The 25,582-nt window shown below is 33.8% G+C and overlaps 1 protein-coding gene across 1 annotated transcript in view; it reads right to left on the bottom strand.

Annotated features, from left to right (window-relative positions):
- Nucleotides 1-628: 628 nt before the first annotated feature.
- Nucleotides 629-25,582, bottom strand: part of Tis11 (Tis11 zinc finger protein) — a 129,315-nt gene continuing 104,361 nt past the window's right edge. Inside the window, exons 4-5 of the mRNA XM_073975428.1 lie at nt 10,748-11,223; nt 629-2,803 (exon numbers count right to left, since the gene is read on the bottom strand). Of these exons, the coding sequence (XP_073831529.1) occupies nt 1,957-2,803; nt 10,748-11,223 (1,323 nt within the window). The 3' untranslated portion in view covers nt 629-1,956. The remainder of the gene's footprint in view (nt 2,804-10,747; nt 11,224-25,582) is intronic.

The following is a 25,582-nucleotide window of genomic DNA, read 5'->3' as shown; positions in this document are numbered from 1 at the left end:
ATTCATAAAAACTGTATGTATCTCAGAGGTATTTAAATATAAATCTTATTTAAATAATTTATATGTATAAAGGCATATTCATGTATGTTTGTGTTTGGCGAATATGATGACAATTTACAAAACAATTTTCTTCGGATTTATAATCAAAAAACACATAGAATAACACATTGACCCAAATCATTCTTGTGCAAATTTTGATTTTGGACATAGTTTTTAATTATGGTTCATGATGGGGTTTTAATCTTGAAATTATTATGTAATTGTCAACATTTAGGAGCAAGAATGTAGACCTCATTTGTAAGAGATTTTAGATATTTCCTTGGTTTTTTTACGTGTTGTTGGCACAAGATGTCATACATACAACATTTGTATCTTTGTATGTTATTGCATAAATCGAACAATTCTTTTCATATTTCCATTACAAGATTACAAGATTTTGTTTAAGTTAAAAATAAAATTTGTAATTTTTATTTAATATATTTTTGTATATTTTGAAAAAATATCACTCCTTTGCTTATTAAAAAATGTGTTTTTGTTGTATAAATTTGAAATTGAAAACATCTAAATTGTTATGTATAAATGGTTAAGTGGTGATTTTTTTTATAAAAAGATCTCATATTCTCTGGTCTTCTTAGTTTTTTTTTTTTCTTTAAATGTCTTTTTCTTACAAATTTTGTTTGTTTGTTTTTAAGTTATATAAATTAAAGGAAGAAGAAAAAATAAATAAAAAAGATTAATTTTAATAAATGCAAACAATATTTTTTGTTTTGTTTTTTTTTTTTACATCGTTTAGATCATAAAGCAACCCAGCCAGAAGAAAAAAATTTACATTTACATTAAATTTGTATCAATTTCTTTAAATAATATGTATAGTAATAATAATTTGTTTATATATGTATATAATAATAAAAAATAAAAAAAAAAAACTTCTCAAAAAGTCATACCCACTATTATGGATAATCGAGTGTAAAATTAAATATATAAATTATAAATAATAATAGTATATATAAAGTATAATAATAATTGTAGTATGTATGTGTTTGTCTTGTTTTCGCATATTTTGAGATATTTTTCTTGTTTTGTTGTTTGTTTTAAATAATTATAATTTAATAAATGGGGTTTAATGGTATGTAGATTTGTCGATTGATTGGTTGGTTGTTTGTATATCGTCATTTTTTTACATATATAATTTATGTAAAGTTGGTATGTAGATGGTTTATTGATTTTAAATTTGTCTTGTTTTTTTGTTTTTTTTGTTTTTGTCAAAGTAAGGTCGAGTGTTATTGGTCGTGTATTTATGATGTGTTCTTGTTGTTGTATCGGCTATGCTATTGCTGTCTTTTAGGCATATAATTTTAAATAGAAAATGATTTGATATAAATAACAATTAAAATATATGGGCATATCGGTCTATTAGCAAGGTATCTATGTATAAAAAAGTAAGTATATAATATAGAAAGGGGAGGAGGATGTATAATATAATAATATTTAAATGGAAGTATGCATTACATTTTTTCTTTTGTTTTTCTATCAATGTAAATTATGTGTATATATGTGAAAAATGTTGTTTTAAATAATCAAAAATGTTGATAAAATATACATACTAATTTTTACATATTTTTAAATATTTGCTTTATAAGTCTGCTATTGATTACATCGTATATGTTTGGATTTGTGCGAATCAGTAGACAACAAATTGATATTATATTGAGATTTTGTAGTTTGGGATTGTGTTCAGTTTCTTGTCTATTGCCTTTCACAACGCGTAAGCGATACTCTACTTTGCTGTTCATCTTCATCATCTTGTTCGTATGCTTTGCATTTTTCTCACGTTGTTTGTAACGCTTACGCTTCATTTTAATAATCAATTCAAACTATTACTACTACCACTAATGATAATTATTATTATAATAATGATAGACAGATCATATATGTCGTATATTATTGAAGAAGAATTTATAAAGCTATATGGGAGAATGTATCTGCTACTGAGCTAATGCGATTGAACACAGGTAAGCGTGCCTCATCGGCTGCCACAGCACCATTCAACGATGACGCAGAGTTGACTTTGGTTGGAGTTTTACTGGCGCCACCACCCACATTCCTAATAATTGCTATTGGTGAACTAGAGCTTTTTTGCAATAATTGTTTACAGGGAGCCGTAGCCTGTTGTACATTATTGGTGGCAACCAAGGGTTTAATGTAAATGGGGGCCTGGCCCAACATTAGGGTGGGTGGTGGTGTATTCACTGGAGACATAGGTGCATTGGGACTTTCGGGTGGTGTATTTACATAACTGAAGGCCGTTTGGAAGACCGAATTGGCTGGACTAATCTGTTCACCAAATGGAAAGTTTGTCATGGAACTTGTGGGCGATAGAGACAATGATCCAGTGGGTGATTCACGATCGGATCCAGTCGACATACTCAAGGGTGGACTTAATGGTAGGGAATGATTTATATTGCCTCCAGTTCCATTGAGACTAGATTTGCCACTCAACGGATAATTGCTTAAATAATTGGAATGATTTTGCAGTTTTGTTTGTTGTTGAAATTGTTGTTGTTGCTGCTGCTGTTGTTGTTGTTGTTGTAGGGCACGTGCTTCGTCAGCATTATGTACAAAGTGACAACGAGGCCCATACGGACAAAAGCCCACACTATGGAACGTACGGCAATATTCCGTTTTATATTTGGGATGTCTTTGCAAGTTACGCAGTTCATGATAACCATGGGCAAATTGGCACTTTTCACCATACTTGCATTCGCCTGCTTCCTCAAAGGGGCGACAAAGTTCAGTTTTGTACCTGAAAGTAAAGGAAAAGAGGAAATATTAATACCAGACAATTTTATTAAAAACTTTTAAACGCATTGATATATAGGAACATTAAATTATTTAAAGCTGATATCTCAAAATATTTTTCTAATAAGGCTAACAAGCAATATTGTAAATTTTAATCAATATTCAAGAATGTATAATTATGCAAATATCTCTCCATCTATTAGGGTATTCTAAATGTAAAGCCCGCCAGTGGAAGAAGAAAATATAACTTTTGCAATGGTGCAAAGTAGGTTGGTGTAGAAGGTCAAACCACTTTCCAGTTTTTGGTGAATTTATGACAAAAATATCTGCGCCAGCGTGGTGCTGTGGTAAGTAAGCAAGTCCACCTTGCTTACATCTACTCAGTATTTCAGCCATGAACAACTTCTCTATAAGTGTTGTAAGATACGCCGATCAGAGTCGGCGATAAAAAGAAGGTCCCATATCATTAAGCCAATATGAATCGGCGTGCACTCATTGATATGAGAGAAGACTCCCTTATCCTCCATTTTGTAATTTAAACTCAGTTCAGATCTTCTATTGATTAAAGGGTATAGCAATCTGATGATTTTGTTTATTTTATCCACAACATATGGTATGTGACTCTTAAAAGTTATTCGGGTGTCCAGTAAGAGACCCAAATATTTTACACCATTCTTCCAAATAATGTTCTGGTTATTAAAAAGAATTGGTCGCTGTGGTATAAATCGCGGGCAACGTTTCCTTGTGAAGAATATCGCTTCCGTCTTGTCAGTATTGACAAGAATTTTGCATTTTAAAAAAATAATTGCTTAATGTTGTTAAGGCTGATTCTAGGCAATTTATGATATTGTTGGATAAAGTACCAGAACAAAGTTCGAAGTGTCATCTGCAAAAATTGATGCTCTGCATCCATGAAGATGGGGAAAATCTGATGTATAAATATTGTATAATATAGGAGAGAGATGAGCCGATTAAGAACATGAATGTTCTTTCATATAAGAAATTTTGAAATATTTTAGTTATTTCAATTGGGAAATTCAATTTGAACATTTTGTAGATCAACCGCTGATTTGATATCCAATAAGACCATACCTGTAGATTTGCCAGAGGAGAAATTATCATGAACAAAATCTCTTTTTTAAATAAGGGTTGGGTAGTGTTGTGTCCCTTCCTAAATCCGAATTGTTGTGGAGGAATAATGTTGTGTAGCTCAATAAAGTTGAGTATTATTTCTTTGACTACTTTTTCTAAAATTTTGCTTAGCGAAGATAGTAGACGAATCGGTCTATAATCAGAAGATGAATTTCCAGTTTTGTTTGCCTTTTTAATGGGGACAGTTTTTGCACATTTCCATACGCGAGGAAAATAGCTCGGTTTTAAACAAGAATTCAGGATAAACGTTAAGAAGGCAACTGCAGCAACAGGTAGGTTTTTCAAGCACAGGTTATTAATATTATCTAAGCCTGGAGCTTTTTTATTTTTTAACATTTTTAAAATTTCGAAGGTTTTGTCAGTGCTAATCCGAATAATCTTTAGATCCGTATCAAATATTTTAAAAGATTTATCTACAATTCTGAACAAAATACTGTTATTTGGTTTTTTACAAATTGTTTGAAGAATTTTTCAGTCAATCCCGATCGACACAATAGGACATACTCGTAAACTTATATAGTTATAACGATTATACTGGCTAGGTCATCTTGTGGGAAAGACTGAAGTTGACCTAGCGTAAATTCTGCAATTCGATTCTCCTGACGGTTGACGCAGAAGGGGAAGTTGAAAATGTTCATGGTAGGGCAATGAAAAGGAGTACATCTCGAAACTTGTCGACTGTTGTAGTAGAACGAAAGACGTCTAAGCACGTCTGTTCCGCAGAGTTGGGTAATCTAGTTCCTTGTACTATTTCTAAAACGTATGAGTAACATCATGAAATGTAACGTATGATATTAAGCAAGGCACATTTATAGAAGGTAGAAGTGACAATCAGCTGTATTTTTACTTTTTTTGTAAATTTGGTTTTCAAAATGTAATAGGCTCTACTCATGAAATTTGAAACTTCGAACTTTGCTACCGAAAAATACTTGTTTTGATCATAAACTTGTAATAAAAATTACCTACGAGAATGCGTTATATTTACATTTTGATTCAAATTTGTTCTATTTTAGATGATTTTCAAAACGTATTTAGGTTTTTCCTGAAAAAAAAAAATTGGAAAGACCCTATTACTCAATATTTATCTTTGACAATTAATTTTTAATAACAACAATGTTGTTTTTGTAAATTTTATAGTTGTTGCAATTCATGCATATACCTTCTATAAATTTGCCTTGATATTTAGTATGCGCAGTTCAAAGAAAAAATGGGCCATTGGAACTGCGAAGTGAACTAGATAGTTCCATATATTTCCTTTGTTCCATATAGTTCTACTATTCCGAGTTCGGCTGCAACAACCAGAAATGGCTAGTCAGAAACTGTGACATATACTTCATAATACATAAGCACGTCGAGAACTTCAAAAACCTAGCTAAGAAGTAAGTTTCTGACAATAGTTCATATTCATCTTCAATGTTGATTTGACTTTTTTGATTTGATTTTTTATTTAATTCCAAACTTTTCCTATAGTCCGACTTTGATGGTTCAATGTTCACCACAAATACTATGGTAGGGTTTTCCCACTTCATTTGTATTTGCCCTTCTGTATATGAATATTTGTGGACAAATTTGAATAATTTGCCATATAAAATTTAAATGAATTGTTAATGAATTTAAATGAATTGTTACTTACATATACAGTTGTGTTCAAAATAATAGGAGTGTCCATACACAAAAGGGAATGGTCCAAAAAAACATGGTTAAACTTCTCCATTTTGGCTTATTTTGTATTTGGTTAACATTGTTGACATTCCAACTGTTATTTCATTAACAGAAATGTGGGAATTTGTATTAAATTATTTACTGTTTACACCATAAATCGTCTTAAAATTTTTTGTTCAAAAAAATAGGAGTGTGGAAGAAAAAGGGCAATAAAAATATTTTTAGTTGAATTTAAGACCAAAACTGTAAATATTTTAGTTGATAGTGCTAAATACAATATATTTGAATTTTTTTGAAAACAAAAGTCCTTTGGTATTATCCAAAAACAGGCTATTGTCCTTGTGGCGACTTTTCCAATAAATTAAGCTCTTATTGGGGAATACAGTGGATTTTATAAACAAAACCCTTATTGATTAGAGTTGTTTAACACTCTGACTGTTACCTCAAACAAAACATAATGATTGGTATCCCGTAAATTGGTGTATTTTGAACCATGAACCAAATTTCAGCCTGTTTCCATTAATCCTTTATGAAAGGATCGGCCAAAACAGCGGATTTATAAGTCATTTATTCCTCCACCAAATGAAATTATGAGGTCCTCAGGATATTACCTTTATGTACACAATCAATTTCACTTCTATTCCAAAAATATTTTAAAGCGTGAACGGTTGAAATTAGTTTTACACCATTTTGTGATATCCGGCTTTGACTACTCTATGGTTGGTATACAACGTACTATATTTTTCTACATAATTTCACGTTTTTCGTTCAAAAGTACTAAATTTTGATTAGTTCTCATAGAAAATTGTGTTTTATACGATGCAAAACCTAATAAACATATTCGCATGGCAACTTCAGAAATATTTCCTTAAAATTAGCTTTTTAGCAAAGCGTGTAGAAAAATGGCTCATATCTGCCAATCATCCAATTTTTCAAATATAAACAAAATAATTGTTCTGCGTGTAGTTAAGATGCTAAGGGCCTTAAAACATTATTTGGTCGAGGAATTAATGCGTTATAGATGCGCTTTTTTGGTCAATCCTTACATAAAAGTCTTATGGAAACTGGCTAAAGCTTGGCTCAAGGATAAAAATACACAAATTTATGGGGAACCAATCATTATGTATTGTTCGAGGTAACAGCTAGAGTGTTAAAAAACTCTAACCAACAAAGGTTTTGTTTATAAAATCCATCGATTTCCCAATAAATGCTGAAATTGTAGGAAAATAGCTGCAAGGACAATATCCTGATTGTGGCCACGTCCAAAAGCCTTTTTTGTTTTCAAGCAGCCTTCAAATCTATTAAATTCACTACTAACAACTAAAATATTGTCAATTCTGGTCCTAAACTCAAATAAAAATATTTTTATTCTCCTTTTCTTCCACACTCCTATTTTTTTGAACAAAAAATTTTAAGACGATTTATAATGTTGGTGTAAACAGTAAATAATTTAAAACATATTGCCACATTTATGTTAATGAATTAACAATTGGGATGACAACAATGTTAAACAAATGCAGAATTGGCGAAAATGGAGAAGTTTAAACATGTTTTTTGGACCATTCCAATTTGTGTATGGGCACTCCTATTATTTTGAACACAGCTGTACATATACTTTATTATATCGACGCCTCCAAACAATAGTATGCTAAGTCGACTTAGGATGTTTTCAAGTTGTTTACATTTTTATATTTAACGTCCTTTAACTTAAATTTTGTCAAATTTTGGTAATGATCGGACAATCCGAACAGAAGTTATAAACAAATATTTACTTAGCATAGTACTGAAGGTCAAAAAAATTTCCAAACTTTTAGAGCTTGTCCTGCAAAACTCGCTTTTCAGAATTAGCAAACTATTATTTGGAGGTGTCGAACGTCCTTTAACTTAATTTCTGTCTAATTTTGGTAATGATCGGTCAATCCGAACAGAAGTTATAAACATATATTGACTTAGCATAGTACTGAAGTTCAAAAAAATTTCCAAACTTTGAGAGCTTCTCCTGCAAAACTCACTTTTTAGACTTAGCATACTATTATTTGGAGGTGTCGATATTAAGTATATTGAATTACCACTGTAGAGTTAAGCAAATGAATTATTATGTTTAGTACTTAAGATTATTGTGAATTGTAATAAGTAGTGAGTACCTTCGTCCACTTCTTAATTGAAGCACTAAAACCTAAGCTAATGTCCATAGCATTAAAAAGCCACCAAAGAACTTCACTTTCAAATCAAATCTTTTTTAACCCTTCTTTCATTTATTGTAAATAAAACAGAAACCTACGCTTTATAACGTTTTCCGAAACTTTTGTTCTTTTAATTTTCATGCTATTACTGCAATATTATTTTCCTTTGGGTTGGAGAATAATATTGCAAAGGTTACAACCACCTCATCCACTTAAACATACAGTCCACTTTGTCTCGTTGGTGCTCATCCAAGTTGAAAATCATTTTTGCTCCGCTCATTTTTATTTAATTTGTGATCATCAATATTTGTCTTCTGAAGTTTGGACAAGTTGATGGTGGCTTAGAAAGTCCATAAATAAACAAAATTGGTCCCATTTGCCCAGCTTTTCGTACAAAATATTTAACATTGAGTCGTAAATTTTTATGGGGGCACACCGCAAACATCCCAGAAGGGACAAGGGAGACTGTCTCATATTACTGAGTGCACTCCGAAAATATTTTTAGCCGAATCAGATAAGAAATGCGACCTGTACTTTGCGAACGAAAATACATGGACAGACGGACGGATATTCATATATCGACTCAAAAAGTGATATATTATATCCCTAAAATGAATCTATCCTTTTCCTTTTGCATGTTACTTACAAATGCACAAAGACATAATACCACCTTACCACATAGAAAAACATTTGTTAGAAAACACGTTAATAGACTATTAAATCGGGTGCTACTAATATATGGTCCTTATATGAAAATTTGAATGTTTATGTTAATTGTTTAAAGTTCTGTTTTTATTCACAAAAAACTCAAATTACCAAAATTCAGTAAAATCTCTTAAAAAAAAAAATATGACAAAAAGCTCGCTTAGTGCCTCAAATTGAGGGGGTGGAGGTGCATGCGACTATGACATAATATGGACTTATCTTAACAATAATTTTGATTGTGTTGTGCCTTGCTCCCGCTACACACCTCTCCCGAAAAATTCAGATCGATACCTCTGTTGTATGGAAATATTTTTGACGCACGTTCACCTCCACCCATGCTCTGTAGGATAACACTGTGCAACATTTTTAAGGTGATCTTGTGCAAACAATTCGAGCTGAGGATTTTATGAAAGTACAGACCCAAACAAGAAGCCCTAGATGGGGTTTGATGTGTCAGATCCAGCTCGGATTTTATGGCCCCATCTAAATATGGTTAAATATTGAGTTTTTAAAGAAATTCGGGGCTATATCTCTGAAACCAATGCGAATCTTCTTCTGACCTCTGAAGCAAATTTGTAGATAAGGACAAGAATAAAATATTTGGAGAAATAATGAACTCGAAAAACTACATTTATTGCCTCAAATTTCATAATATATGCAAAAATTCCACAATTTTTATACATTTCGCACCCAATATCCAGTATCTCCAAAACCGTTAATTTTTTCTGAATATTTTCTTTTGAAAAAATATTCCCTGGAATGTAATACACAACCCTTCAGAACATGTCATTGTTGTAAAATGTCTCTATGCCGTTGTTTTCAGTACATTTTTCAACGACGATTTAATAAAAATGTCAATAATGTAGTGAAATCTGAAATGCGAGAATAAACTGCTGGTGTGAACTGTGTTTGAAATACGTGTTGTAAAAGATATGATGCAAAATACCACTGCAACAATTTGAAGTAAGCATTTTAGAGTTTCAGAATGTTCTAAAGAAATGTTGAGAACTTTATTTGGAAGATTTTTACAAAAGGTTACTTGGTTCAACTCCCAATAGTTTAGCCGATACTGACCAGAATTTCAGTAATTATGTAAAATTTTTTATTCTTTTCTAAAAGATAAGTTCTACTAGTTTAGCGCTACAATATTGCTAAAGACAGCAAGGCCAAATTCCTATTCGTGCAAAAATGCAAAAAAGGTTAGATTTAGCCCGGTTTAGATGAGGCCAAAAAATCCGAACCGGATCTGACAGGACAAAACCCTACTAGGGTTTTTGTAGTCTTAATATGTACTATCAAAAAATGCATACTAGAAGTTGTTTGCATTTTCAGTGTTGCATAGTGTAATTTGAGCCTTTTTATACCCTCCACCATAGGATGGGGGTATATTAAGTTTGTTATTCCGTTTGTAACTACTCGAAATAATCAGACCCCACAAACTATATATATTCTTGATCACCGTGCAATTCTACATCGATATAGCCATGTCCGTCCGTCTGTGGAAATCACTCTAGCGTCCGAACGGATTGACGTAGGTGGATGACATTTTGGGAAAATCTATTATATGTACGTAGGGCTTTTGGTATTGAAAGCGGGCTATGTAGGTCCACGCTTTCGTATAGCCCCCATACAAAATGACGCGTGACGCGTCGTCGTTTTAAGGAATTTTTAAGATATTTGTCCCATTTTACAACCGAATTGGTTGTAATTTGGTATTTTGAGTCTCCAGAGGACAAAAACATTCCTACCAAAGTTGGTTTATATAGGTCCATGTTTTGGTATAGCCCCCATATAACGCCCCATATAAAGTACGCGTCATTTTAATATGTTTTGAATGTATTAGTCCCATTTGACAACAGAATCGGTTGTAACTTTGTATTTTGTGTTTCCAGAGGCTAAGAAACATTTCTACCATAAAATGTTTATATAGGTCCACGTTTTGATATAGCCCCCATAGGACGATATCTCCCGATTTTCGATATTTTGAAGGTTTTGGCTTCATTATCACACCGATATGGCTGAAATTTGGTATTTAGTCTTCGTTTGGGGTATAAAACTTTCCCCCAGAAATTTGTAAGTATAGGTCCACGCCATCATATAGCCCCCTTAGAACGGTACCTTCCGATTTTCGGTATTTTGAAGGTTGTGGCCACATTAATCCACCGAAATGGCTGAAATTTGTGTTGGAGGGTATAAAAAGTTCGGTCCAATCGAACTTAATGCTTTTCCTACTTGTTATGACTTACCTTGATGCATTAACTTGTTGTGGCAATGGTTCCGATTGTGTCCTTTCCAATTTTCGATGCAAGTTAACATTGCCCATTGTCTCGATAAGAGTATTCACTAAAGCGGCTACATTTGGATCCTGTTGTTGTGACGACGATTGTTGAAGTTGTTGTTGCTGTTGTTGTAATTGATTGAGATGATGTGCTACTGACGCTGTTGGTGGCTTAATTTGCGGCTGTGGCGTAGATATGGTACGAGTTAATGCTGCATGCAAACGATATGTCTGATGATTGAGTGCCTTGGTTTGGGAGGCGGCGGTGGGAATGGTCGCGTTGGTGCTATTATGCTGCAATTGATCCATTTGGTCCATGTGATCCATTGATGAGTTATTCGAACAATTAATTTCCATAATGTTGAGTTCGGTTATTGAGCTGCCGCCATTTATATGTCCATTAGATAAATGATGATTCTGTAGTGGTTTATCGATGCTTTTGTTCTAAAAAAGAAAAAACAACACAAAAAGAAAATATGAGCATTAATAATAGAGTTTACATTTGGTGTTAAGAGGAAAAATAAAAAATGTCAGACGATATAATAGGTGATTTTCCTACATTCTGATTAGGTGGCATTCTGATTTGGTGTGGATTGTTAGTTAGGGCAGCTTCTTGTTCATGGATTCAAAACAAAAACAAAAATCGAGCCTGTAAAAATATTAGCACTTTCAAAATCGTGTTCTATTTCTTAAAAACAAAAAAATCTTTAAAAATAAAAGAGAATCAATAAAACGAGCCACAAAAATATGAATTCACAATTTAACGAAAATACACACAAAAAAGCAATGGCACGGCGACGGACGACGACAGCACTCTCAAGGCGAGGGTAGTAGCAACGGAAAAAATAGCTCCTAATAGCACAACAATCTCATAACAAATGAGAGAAGCCAATAACAGTGGTATGAAGCCGGATCACCAACTCGCTTCAGCGCAAAGAAACTCAAATAACAGAAAACAAAAATGATGGCAAAAACCCAAATTCACGAAATCCGAAATTTGTAACAACAACAATGTCAAACACTCCACACTTGGTTCGCGACCACTCTCATTTGTTTTGTTCGCCGTTGTTGTTGTTTTCATTGTCAATGAAGATGATAATCCATCCAGCACAAAGAAAACAATAAACAAGACCACTTCTTCTTGGTCTTTACAACAACAACAACACCACCAACAACCAAACAAACACACAAATAAATTACCTGTGCCGTGTTTGACGCTCTATTCGTTCGTTATTGTTTAGTCGGTTCGTCGTTTGTTTGTTCGTCTGCTTGACGCTCCGGCTGACTGTCAGTTTGACTGGTTGTCCTGATGTTTGGCCGGCTGGCTGGCTGCGAGACAGACTTGTTTTGTCGATGCTGTAATAATGTTATGCAACATACCAATTATGTATAGAGCTCAAGTTCAAACCACCAATACATTTACCAAAAACAACAAAATCTACGTAAAAACCCGTCCATCAAAAGAAAAAAAAAAAAAAAAAAAAACACGCACATCATTGTTTCGACGACGACGTTGCTGCACTGCCGCTGCTCATCGTCAACATTGTGTGATCGTAAACATTACCCATTACCTAGTACTACTTAGCTTAGAGGTAGTTTACACTATCTATCAATGTCATATGACACGAAATAAAAACATTCCATATCTACACACGCAGGCAATGTAGAGACGTAATTTTATTACAATTTTGCTGCTATGGACGCACCAAGTAAATGGCGTAAGGAAAATCCCCAGTATTGCACATATTAGCGACGGTATAATGATGGAAATTTTCATGTCATATGACATTTACATATAGTGTAAACTACCCCTTAGCTTGCCTTGCCATACCGAACCATACCCACCAACCAACCAGAAACTACAACCACAATGGAAGAGGAGTTTCCACTCAACCAAACCGAGTCGTACCGACCGACGATGATTGTCATACATATTATTCTTATAAAAATAATCCAACGTACTGCAACCATCATCATCATCTCTTCATCCATAAATGACATGGGTACCAGCGAATGAGTATGGAGGAACCCATTCCCAGTAGAGCAGAGCAAGTAATTTTTTTCCAATTGTGTATTTCATTGTACCACACTACTGTCATTCGTCATTGCCGTTGTTTTTGTTCCAAGACAACCTTTAGCTTAAAGCCACTTAAAATGAAGTTTGGCTCAAGTGGGACTGCTGCTGCTGAGGTTGATTGCTTAAAATAAATCCGGTAATGCTGGGAATTTGCGTGTGGCTGAGACTGCAATTGTGTGTGAGTGAGTGTTTTTCCTCATGATTTAAGCCACCCCAACATCAACAGTTGGCTTTGGCTGTTTGTACATCAATAAATTGAAGATATTACGACACGATTAACTCGAGTTTTAAGATGTTGAAAAATATCGATGTTGACTGAATTTTTTTATCGATCTATCTACCCACCTATACATGTCCATACGTGTGTGCGTGTTTATAAAAATCAATAAAATGAGCATTGAAAAGCTGTAAGTGATCGATAAATGGCTTAATTTAGATATTTCGTGTGTAACACCGCGATATGTGTAGTTACATGTATTAACCCACTTAGCGCCAGAAAATTTTTTTTTTGGAAAATTTTAAATTTTCTTATTGAATTCAGTTTTATTTTTATTTTTAAGCATTTTTTAAAAAGTAACTTTTTTTCTTAAAACTTATAGTTTTTCCGGAATCGGGTGTCCGTTAAAACGGACAGTGGCAAAATCCACTACCGTAAATTTGTATGGAAAATTGGTGTTTTTTACAAATATGTATAAAGTAAACTTCATTTTTAGTCGTACGCACAAAGCCAACTGTTTTATATTTTTAAAGATATTCTCTATCTTCTTCATTTTATAAAATATTTTCCATCGTACGCCCTAAAGAACGGCATGTTTACTTTATCCGTAATTGTAAAAAACATCAATTTCCCATACAAGTTTACGGTAGTGGATTTTGCCACTGTCCGTTTAAACGGACAGCTAACTTTGCAGTGTAATACAGAAGAATTCTTGCTTTGTATTCACAATTTATGTTTTTAGAATAATACTTTCACATCTTTTCTAAATAATCTTTGCGTTGTATAAGTGTAACTTATCTAATTATGTGTTTTTTACCATTGTAAGAAAATCAAAAAATCACTTCACGAAAAGGGTTATTTTTGTGACCGAACCGCGAAAAACTACGCAGGTCAAATGTCAATTTATGAACGGGGAATGACAGACATATGAGTAAATAATTAGAAAATACAAAAAACCCCGCGATAAAACACGTATCTAACTGTTTTTTACCTGCATTTTTGTGCACATTTTTTGCTGGCGTTTAAACGACCAGTGGCTTTAAGTGGGTTAAGAACACACACTTTATAGGTATATACGAGTACATATACACATATGCATGTATATTCATATATAATATTCTGGATCAGCGTAAAATTGCATGTTATATAGCCATATCCATGAAAACAAAATACATACCCTCCCAATTAGAATAGTTTAAAAATATGGTCACATTACCCAATCGAATAGACTGTAACCAAGGCATATTTATATGAGGTAGAAGTGACAATCAGCTGTATTCTTACTTTTTTTTTGCAAAATTTAGTTTTCAAAATGTAATAGGGTCTACTCATGAAATTTGAAACTTCGAAATTTGCTACCATAAAATATTGCTTTTCATCCTAAACGTGTAATAAAATTACCTACGAGAGTTCCGAATATGTTATTTTTACATTCTGATTCAAATATGTTCTATTTTAGAGGATTTTCAAAATGTGTTCATGTACAGTTAGTCAACTTAATTATTGCAAAACCAAAATTATTACAAATTTTTAAATAAAACATCATTTTATTAGTATAAATAAATATCATTATCAATATTTTTGTTAACAGTTTAATTCTTACACATGTTTATTAATAAAATAAAAAGTAGCTAAATTTCCCTAAAAATTTTCTTATAATTAACAAAAAGGAGAACATCTCATTATTTGTACTGTCAACTAAAGAATTGCAAAATTCGCAACTTTTCAGTCTTTCATGGTATTTTTCGAAAAATTGGTTTTAATATTTCGTATGCCCACCTTGGCCATCAATAACAACTGGTAAACGTCTCTGAATTTAATAAATAAGTTTCGGAATGTCATATTCCAATGGTAGTTTTTGCCATTCTTCTTTAATGCACTTTATTTAGTCCCTCCTGTTAGTGGGCGACCTATTCCAGACATTTTTCTTCACGTGTACCCATGAATTGTCGATGAGGTTAATATTTAGATGTTAATGACTTTTGCCAGTTGTATAACAACCAAGTCCTACATAAATGCGATTTATGCTTAGGGTCGCTGTTGTGGTAGTACATACTTATATTGCAATTTGTTTGAATTTTCTGGGTAAATAGGTCCAAATTTCTTAACGCTGTTAGCTAAATCATTTTTTAAAACATCCAAATAAACCTCCTCTGTCATTGTTTCCTCCACAATCTAGATGTTACCAACGTCACTGCTTGGTATACAATCCCATAACATAATTGACAGTTTTCCGAACTTAAATTGTTATTTTCCATGGCTGTAAGGGATTTTCGCAATACTTTTTTAGGTCCATCGTGACATAACATAATTTTGTAATAAAAATTTCGGTTTTTTTTTTTGCAAAAATTAGTAAAATAAATATATATCTGGAAAACTTCCCAGACTTCGTTATTTATACATTGAAACTGGTCTTAAACAAGTCATTTGTCATTTTTCACTAATTAATACATAAAATGTGTTCGTTTTCATAGTGTGAAAACAATTACTTGACAAACTGTATTTTAGTGGCCAAAAATAACCACGAGACATGCCTTTGTTAAAATATAAGGGGTTAGAAAGGGGTTTTGTAATGAGTATTTTTGCTGGGTATAGACTCAATACAAGAGGTCTTCAGATTTCTTGCTGAGATCTCAGTCGATATATGTAGAATACGTTCTTTTGGAATATATTGGCAACTTTTTTCAAAATTTCACATGTAGGTATTAATAACCCAAACCGTCCTTCCTTAGTCCCGGTCCACACTAGCGTGAATTTCATTAAAAAATTTCATGAAATTAGGTGTTCTTAAATCGAACTCCCCACTACAGCAATTTTATGATTTTACTCTACTATGGACGTCGATCTAGAGACGCATAATTTCATATCAAAATTTTAATGAAATTACTTTAGTGTGGCCCGGGACTTACAAAAAAACAAAAAAAAAAAAAGATTAATAACACTGGATTTGACAGTTTTTTTTTATTTTATGTATTCAGTTCAAATCCAAAGCAATTTTGAATATGATTTCCACCGAAACCTTGTTGTAAATATCGATATTTCTGTTGTCGTCAGTGTGACCAGATTTTAAAAAGTGTTGCAGGTAAATCAGCATTAAAATGATGCTAAAATAAATGGTAAAATGCCAAAAAATAATGCTAAATTTAAAAAGTTATTATATTAATAAAATATACCTTTCACCACAGTATAGAAGGTATATTAACCCATTTCGTACTTGGTACGAACAGTAAAATCACTTTTTTTTCAAAAAAATATTTATGGATGAAAAAAGGTAACATTTTAAACAAGTTTTACTATAAATATAAGATCTCATCTGTCAGCAAATAAAAAATTCTTCCCTTGAAAACTCCCCCTCGATGGTAGGGGTACATTTTTGGATACGTATGTGCAAGTTGACTGTTCGAAATTTCGAACACTGGTCTTTAAGCTATATTTCAGTGGCTATATCAAAACGTGGAAATCTACTTTCAAATTAGGGGAAAAGTTATTATGGACCCATAGAAGACTAAATACTAAATTTCAGCCATTCCTGTAGAATAGTACGGCTAAAATCCTGAAAACCCCTAAAATCGGTAGGTACCGTTCTACTGAGGCTATTTTCAGACCGAATTAGCTGTACATAATTTAGAATCTAGGGTTGTCAACAAATTTCTCAATTAAAAATTGTGGACATAACGTGTTGGAATAGGCCCCATAAAAAGGTACCGACTGATTTAAGTTATTTTGGGGATCATTTGGGTTCAAAGTGGTTAAACAACATCTTCACGATAAATCACGGACACATGCCCAATTTTTGGATATTTTTTTTTTTAGTTATTATTTACATTTTCGGTAAAAATGGTATGCCATTTGGTATTTAAAGTTCGCAGTAGTTAACTTCTCCATCGAAAATTGAGTACTGTACCGCCCGATTTCAGGTAGTTTTAAGTTTTTAGATGGCTGAGTTATTAAATATTTGGGGTTCCCAGTGGTCAAAAAACTTCTCCACCTAAAGTAGTGGGATTGGTACTTTCGTAACAAAAAGAAAAACTAATTATTCCACATCACTTCTGAATATTTCGTGGTGGAGGGTATAACAAGTTCGACCCGGCCAAACTTAACGTTTTTTATTTGTTTTATTTTATTTGCTTATTCACATTTTCATTCCTTAAAATCAGAGCAAAGACGTTGTTTCGAGCTGTTCAAACAGCTGTTCTATGTAGTACACCTATTATTTGTATGTTTCTGTGCTTACACTGTGCAACATTTTTAAGGTGATCTTGTGCAAACAATTCGAACTGAGGATTTTTTTAAAGTACAGACCCAAACGACAAGAAACCCTAGTTGGGTTTTGTTGTGTCAGATCCATCTCGGATTTTATGGCCCCATCTAAACATGGTTAAATATTGAGTTTTTAAAGAAATTCGGGGCTGTATCTCTGAAACCAATGCGAATCTTCTTCTGACCTCTGAGCAAATTTGTAGATAAGGACAAGAATAAAATATTTGGAGAAATAATGAACTCGAAAAACTACATTTATTGCCTCAAATTTCAAAATATATGCAAAAATTCCACAATTTTTATACATTTCGCACCGTATCTCCAAAACTGTTAATTTTTCTGAATATTTTCTTTTGGAAAAATATTCCCTGGAATATAATACACAACTCTTCAGAACATGTCATTGTTGTAAAATGCCTCTGTGCCGTTGTTTTCAGCACATTTTTCAACAACGATTTAATAAAAATGTCAATAATGTAGTGAAATTCGAAATGCGGTGATAAACTGTTGGTGTGAACTCTGTTTGAAATACGTGATGTAAAAGATATGATGCAAAATACCGCTGAAACAACATGAAGTAAGCATTTTAGAGTTTCAGACTGTCCTAAAGAACTGTTGAGAACTTTATTTAGAAGATTTTTGCAAAAGGTTACTTTGTTCAACTCCCAATAGTTTAGCCTATACTGACCAGATTTTCAGCAATTATGTAAAATTGACTATATTTTATAGATTTTGATGACCTAGGTGGAGTTTTTCTTATATGATCTTTTCAAAAGATAAGTTTTACTAGTTTAGGGCTACAATATTGCCGAAGACAGCAAGGCCAAATTCCTATTCGTTTCTGAGATAAAGGCCTGATTAATGCAAAAAAGTGTAGATTTAGCCCGGTTTAGATGAGGCCATAAAATCCGAACTGGATCTGACAGAATAAAACCCTACTAGGGTTTTTGTAGTCTAAATATGTACTTTCAAAAAATGCATACTAGAAGTTGTTTGCATTTTCAGTGTTGCATAGTGTTATTTTACGTTAAATTTTCTGATAAACTTGCTGAGGCGTTACAGAACATATCGGGGAATAAAGCGTACTTTGATAAGTTTTGTCTAGAGTAATTGCTTGTGCGTATTATTTGTGATCAAAGATTTCAGTTTTGGGAAATTTGGTGCGAAAATGTATATGCATATTTTATTTTTGTTGGTTTTCTATGTTTTTCTAATAATAACAGTTGTAAAAATCAATACGTAGCTAAAGTATATGCCAAAAGATTAATTATATATGATTTTGGTTGACATATTTCCTGCGTACTACATGTAGTACGTTTGGCACTTGTGCATAAAAAATAAAAATATTATTTTTACAGATTTTTATCATTAAATGAGGCCTTAGAACAAATAATTGAACAGTTTTTTCACGTTTTTTATGACATCGCAATTGTACCCGCCGAAGGTTCGAATACGAGGGCTGGTCTAGGCAATGTCGTCCAAAAACGGCCGTTGTGCCAGAAAACATTGATGCCACGCAAGAACTAATAATGCAAAATCCTCATGTGATATGCGATGAGATAGAGACTTCCATGGTCATTTTTGCACCGGCATACATTCGATATTACATGAACACCAACCAGTCCGTAAAAAAGGTTTGTTATCGTTGGAACCTCCACAATTTGACAATCGCTCAAAAAAGGCTCATGTCGATTGGGGTAAAGAAATGTTGAAAAAATACGATAACGGTACTTCACAAGACATTTATACGGTCGTTACAGGTGACGAATCATGGATATAGGCGTATTAGCCCGAAACAAAACAAAATCGACCATGGGGTCTTCGAAGACGAGACAAATCCAACTAAAGTTGTTCAAGAAAAGTCGAATCATTGTGCACCATGACAATGTGAGCTCTTACACATCGATTCAAACCAACACATTTTTGACCGACCATGGGTCATCCGCCGTACAGCCCTGACTTGGAACCCAATGTCTTCATTTGATTCCGGCACATCAAGAAAAATGGCGTGGTCAACGATTTTCGACGCCAGAAGATGCTGTTAAAGGGTTCAAAAACCATGTTTTGGAGATGTCTCATCCGGTGTGGAAAAAGTGCTTGAACTGGATTGAGCGCTGGAAAAAGTGTATAAATCATGATGGAGAATACTTTAGAAAACAACAAAAATATTTTCGATGATAAATATTTGCCTTTTCATTAAAGAAACTTTTATAGATCTTTAAGAGGGCTTATTACATTATAGATGAAGATTGGAGTAGATGAAGCGAATTTAAAAAAAAATATCTTCTCCATTATTAAATGTTTTTTTTTCGAAATCTTTATTCCACTGTTTCAGATAGCGATGACGATATTGCAATTGCGTTATTGTAACAGATCTTGCTTTGCTTTTCTTACTGACGGCTTGATACGTCAGTGAAAAGAGCGAAGCAAAATCTGGAAGATACCGAGGCTATAATTTCAGCATGTGATCAGGAAATTTTACCTAAGACCCTGAAATTGTGTTAAAAAAATTGTTAATGGTGATTTGGTGCAAGTGATTACTCAATTCTCCAATGACTATATCCCAAACATAATAAAACTACATTTGTCTTTTGCATACGTTTATACCGAGTGTACTACATGTAGTACGGCCTTAAAATCCAAGTTAGAAAATATTTTTCTTTATTTTTTCTTCAGTTTTGTAATATTATCAGTCAGAATAACACTATTTTGAAAAATCACGAAAATTGCTGCATTAGTTTGCCCGTCGGCATATCCGGGTTAAAACAACATTTATCAGATTTTTTCAAACAAAGTACTAAAATATCTTAGATTTCGTGTATAGAATAATCCTAAATTAATAAATAAGAAATGCCAAGAAAAATGCTAAATGGAAAATTTGCGGCTAAATATAAAAACATAATGCTAAATTTAGCTGCAAAAAATGCTAAAATGGCCACACTGGTTGTCGTTTTAAGTTGACACTACTGTTCATTCAACTCTCACTCTCTTTGTTCTAAGCCTCACACACATATAGGGGCGTTCTGTAGATAACATGATTACGGTCTATGTAAGTGTATGAATTTGCGTTACTTTTAGTTTTTCTTTTCTTATTTTTCTAAACATAGCACAGCACGTGAAAAGAGGAAGAAGATACAGATAAAAAAGCAAGAATAATTTGTTGAATGAGATTTTCCCTTTCATTTGGAAAAAGAAAACTAGTTTAACTCCATTTTCCATAATTAATGTCTAGTAGAAAAAAATCGATTATGGTAAGACATTTAAACATTGCACAATGGGTAGTTTTTTTTGTTAATTAACGTATTTTAATGAGAATACCATTTGAAATATAAATCCTTGTAGGGTATTTTGATGAGTACAGATCACAACGTGCATTGAAACTGAGGACGAATTCCGAGGGAGGAAAATACCTTTGTTTGAGAATGAAGCCCAAAAACCCAGAAGGGGGCAGATTCGCCCTGAGTCGAACTCTTGAGATATAACGTGATACATTTTTAACTTATGATGTTTGATGTGGTAGATTTATATCTTTGATTAAAACTATTTTAGCATATTTTTGACATAGCGGTCAAATCTAATAACGTTTTTTTTTGTAGACCACTGTGTCTCTCTATCTCAATTCCTAGATTGCCTTTTCGACCTTTGTTTTTCTTGGTTGCGTTCTAAAGGAGCTATACTAAAACGTGGACCTACACCGACATTATGTGCAGCAATTCGTTGCAGCTCCTCCAACAAAAAATTTGTATGAGAATAATGTGACTAATGCCTTCAAAATACCAAAAATTGGGATTACCCCTTATAGATGCTGGGATATTCGATTTGGAAAAAACGTCGACTTTTTCTCCAAATAAGTTTTTTGCCCATTCCGACCCCTAAATATTATCCGACTATCACCAAAATCTTCCCCTCCGGGATCCCCATCAACAGCCGAACTTTGGTGACGATCCGATGAAAATTGCGACCTGTAGCGTGATTACAAGGTTTAGATTGACAGACGGACGGAGGGACGGACACACATAGCCAAATCGACTCAGCTCGTCGAAACATTCATTTTGGTATAAGTATAGGTCTACGACCATTATTTCGATGCGTTACAAACTTTTTGGCCAAAACCAACTTGTAATGCCTTCCCCACATAGTGGTGTAAATCCGCCCGAGAATTCTGCAACATAATCACAAGTTTTCATCAGGGGCTAGGAAAGAGCCAATGCTCTCCCAGCAAAATATAGAGATACGATTCAGATTTGATGCAAAGAACATTTTACGCCCACTAGAGTACTGGGATGACGTTATATTTTCGGATGATACCAAAATTATGTTATACTATCACGATAGATCCCGAAATGTAACCCTCTCAGCCCTGGAAAACAAAAATTTAATATTAAGTTCGGAAAACTGACAGATATGGTAAGTGGGTTGCATACAAAGCAAAGGCGTCGGTAATATTCCGATTTTGGAGGAAGTAATGACAAAGGATGTTTGTTTGGATGTTTTAAACAATAATTTAACCGACAGGTTCAAGAAATTTGGATTTGTTGACCCTGAAAATTCAAACAAATTGTAATATAAAAACTACCAAGACAACGATCCTAAACATAAATCGTATTTATGTAGGACTCGGTTGTTATACAACTGCACCAAAGTCGTCAACACCCCAGCCTAAAGTCCTGATATTAACCCCATTGAAAATTTGATAATAGGAGCGAATTAATAAAATACATTAAAGAAATATCATTGGAATATGACATTCTGGAACTTATTCAATTCAGAGTCGTTTACAAGCTGTTATTGATGCCCGAGGTGGGCATCAATGATGGCATTGGCAATCGGGTTGGGAGATATACCTAAACGTGGACCTGTGTTGAATATTATTTGCGAGGGGGTATTTTTTCACTGAGAACACAAAATGCAAAATTACAGACAAATTGGTTAGACAATTTGGCTAAAATCGTCAAAATACCAAGCATCTGGCAGTACCTTTATATGAGGCTATACGTAAATTTGGACCTATATTGAAAGTTTTTTGCAATTAGGTAGGTACATTATTCACTCGAAACTCAAAATGCAAAATTACAACCAACAAAATTTAGCTAACATTCTCAAAATACCAAAAATCGGGCGTTACCTTTATATAGGGCTATACCCGAATGTGGACCTACATCCACTAAATTTAATTATTTTCGAGGCGATAGCTTGATTAGAACTATTTTCGACACTCCTTTCCATACAAGTGGGACCACTGTGTACTCCACTAAAGGGCCAAATACATACGGTCCGTTGTGTGACGCGTTGAAAACAACAACCACATGAAAAATGTGTAAGTGATGCAAAGATTGTTCTTGAAGTTTTCATGTGGTTTTTGTAACGTGACACTCAACGGACCGTATGTGCCGGGGCCTGAAGAAACCGGTTATTTCTTTATAGAGTTCCGGTTTAGTCATCGCCATCATCAGTTAATACAAACACATATCGGTTCGGCGGAGCACGCGGTCATTAGACGATAACAAGGAAGGGTCTTTTTTACAACATATTTGTTTCTAAGTATTGACAAACGTCAGCGTGAAAATCATCAATCATCAAATCGCTCGATGTTAATTGGAAAAATATTAATTTTTAATGTTCGCATGGTTAGTTAGGTAGGTAGTTAAAGCATTCATATGTTGCTTGCTCTAGTCTAGGTATTTCCAAAAACAAGAGAAAAAAACCAAACCATAATAAAACGCCAGCCAGCCAGGTAGTATAAAGAATAGAGGAGATTCGATTCTGGCTTGCTCTTTCATTTGGGTATTTACATTCTCTTCTCTAGCATTTTTCTGATGCGATAACACAACAAATAAAAATAAATTAAGCAAAACACATACACAAAAACAGCAACAACAACAATAGAGCAAAAACTTGTTAAATGGTTGTTTGTATAGTCAGTCGGGTTAGTAGTTGTTTGACTGGAGCTGGTTGGTTAGTCAAATGTATGAAATTCGCGTAATTGCTTAACACAGCCAAATACCATAACACCACCAACACCATGATCAAGCTGACACAACCAACAACCTAAACAAAAGATAAGGAGAAGAAAAACAAGCCAGCACCACCACTCATCCGCACACTGCATGATGTTGCTCTTGGCTCACTGGCTGGCTGGCTGACTTGGCTATTTGATCCGTCCCGCAGTCCTCCAATACTTTAATGGTATGTTGCTCAACATACGTACATACATGCATAGCAGTTGAACAAAAAACCACAAAAATTGGAGAGGCACGAGGAACTAACCAAACAGCTAATTCAGCACAATAGAGTTTCGGATTCATATACCGGGTCTTAAAAATATGCTGATCAAGGCTGGTTGTATGTTTTGAGACGAACTGAGACTTTATAGTGCTTGAGAATTTGTCATTGTATTGGCCTCAGCTGCAGCGTTCATCGCTGCCACCTTCTTATGTACTCATGACTGGGGGTATGTACCCACATCTAGACTCACAGACGGACAGACAGACATTCATGCATATTCACATTAATGTCAATCGAGATAATTCGCTTGCGCCGCCGTTTAAACACTTTTTTTGATCCATTCGTCGTCACTTGAAACAACAAACCAGTTATCGACATTAGCTGCTGCTACGACTACGACCGACGGCTCTTATTGCAGTCAAAAGTCGTTGTTACTGCGACTGACTGTCTGTCTGCCTGCCTTGTGCCATTAGTTGTTGCGTCAGTTGAACACAACAAAAATACGTTACGTTATAGTGGCGATTGCGAATAATCGAGATTTAAAGATTTTGAAAAAAAAATACAAAGAAAACATCCAAGAGCTGGTGTTGATCTTTCATGCTTTGTTGAGCCGTTGTCTGTAGAGCAGGCTGGCAGCAGGTTTGAGTTGGGCTTTTTGTTTTCTTTTGGGTGTTCATATAGTTCCTGTTCCACTTAAAATATAACTAGCAAAAAACCAGCAATGTTGCACATCAGCAGCCGCTGTTGCCCTCACCAGGATGAAGCGGCACAGCAGCACACATACAATATGTATACACATATACTTACAAATATGAATTACATATACATACAACGATTTTGTAAAAGTAAATCTGACTGTTGATGGTCGATTGTTGGTACCAGTCGCGCTCTATATATGCTCGCCCAGACGGCCGTCGGCAGCGTGACTGCTGCAATAGCAATATATACAAGTTTATGGGTTTTCCTATCCATATGGGTACATTCATACAGTGGCGGACATATAATTAAGAACGACATTGTATTAAAAAGTATTTGACTTGCTACGTTCCAAATATTTGAATATTTATATGGAACAAAATTTGTAAATAAAGTACAGGGTAAGTACTTTCAAATAAAGCCAAAACATGTTTTAATTCTCCTTCCTTTATACGTAAGAAACCACGATTTATTAAAATAGTCATAAATCGACCTGGTCACATAATTAAGAACGATATAAGTAAAGGTTACTTTAAGGTAATTTTCATACACAATATGTGAACATATCGTTATGTATTTTAGAAATCGGTTACTTTGATTCATTGTTAGTGTCAAATATCCTTCAATGCTACATATTATTGAGTCTAATATGATAATTAGGGAATACCTAACGTTTTCAAAAATTTGCCCATAATTTGACGAATTTATTTTATTTTTGGGATCTAAAGCCACAGTTTTGGCTTCCTCTCATTCCCTCGATGACGCTCTAAACGATACCCTGTGATTGTCGTTCCAAAGTCGGTGCTTATTTACCCTTAAATTGGTTTGTACCCCACTTCTTTGAGTCCTTTACGAGGGAAACTTCGTATGAGCCATTTCCACCTTATAAACCGTTAGGATTGTTGTCTGCAGGTAGTAGACAGGAAATAAAAAAATAATTTCGTTTTGTACAAAGAATTGGCCTAACGGTACACCGAACAAAAATGAAAGGTTTAATATTTTGAAAGCCTTCATTGCAGAATGTCTTTGTGGGTGTGGTAGACATAGTTATGTAAGACTTTTTAATCAATGAAGCTCATATTAATATCAAAATCAGTCAAATCAATAATTTTTATGGATGAAAATACAATTTTTGTACAAACTAATGTCTGATGTACATACACAAAATTATTGTGGAATTCGAGCAGTCATAACATTATGTTAATAAATGTTATATTCAGTGTAGAATTCTTCCAATTTTTGTATAGACGTTATATTATTGTTTCATTTCCTGTCTACTACCTGCAGACAAAAATCCTACCGCTTTATAAGGTGGAAATGGATCTTAC

The sequence above is a fragment of the Musca autumnalis genome, unplaced genomic scaffold (assembly GCF_047663935.1).
Source record: "Musca autumnalis isolate F117 unplaced genomic scaffold, ASM4766393v1 scaffold_3, whole genome shotgun sequence".
In the NCBI taxonomy this organism is placed as follows: Eukaryota; Metazoa; Arthropoda; class Insecta; order Diptera; family Muscidae; genus Musca; species Musca autumnalis.
Note: the sequence above shows the minus strand (reverse complement) of the source record. Positions and strands in the feature narration are given on the sequence as shown.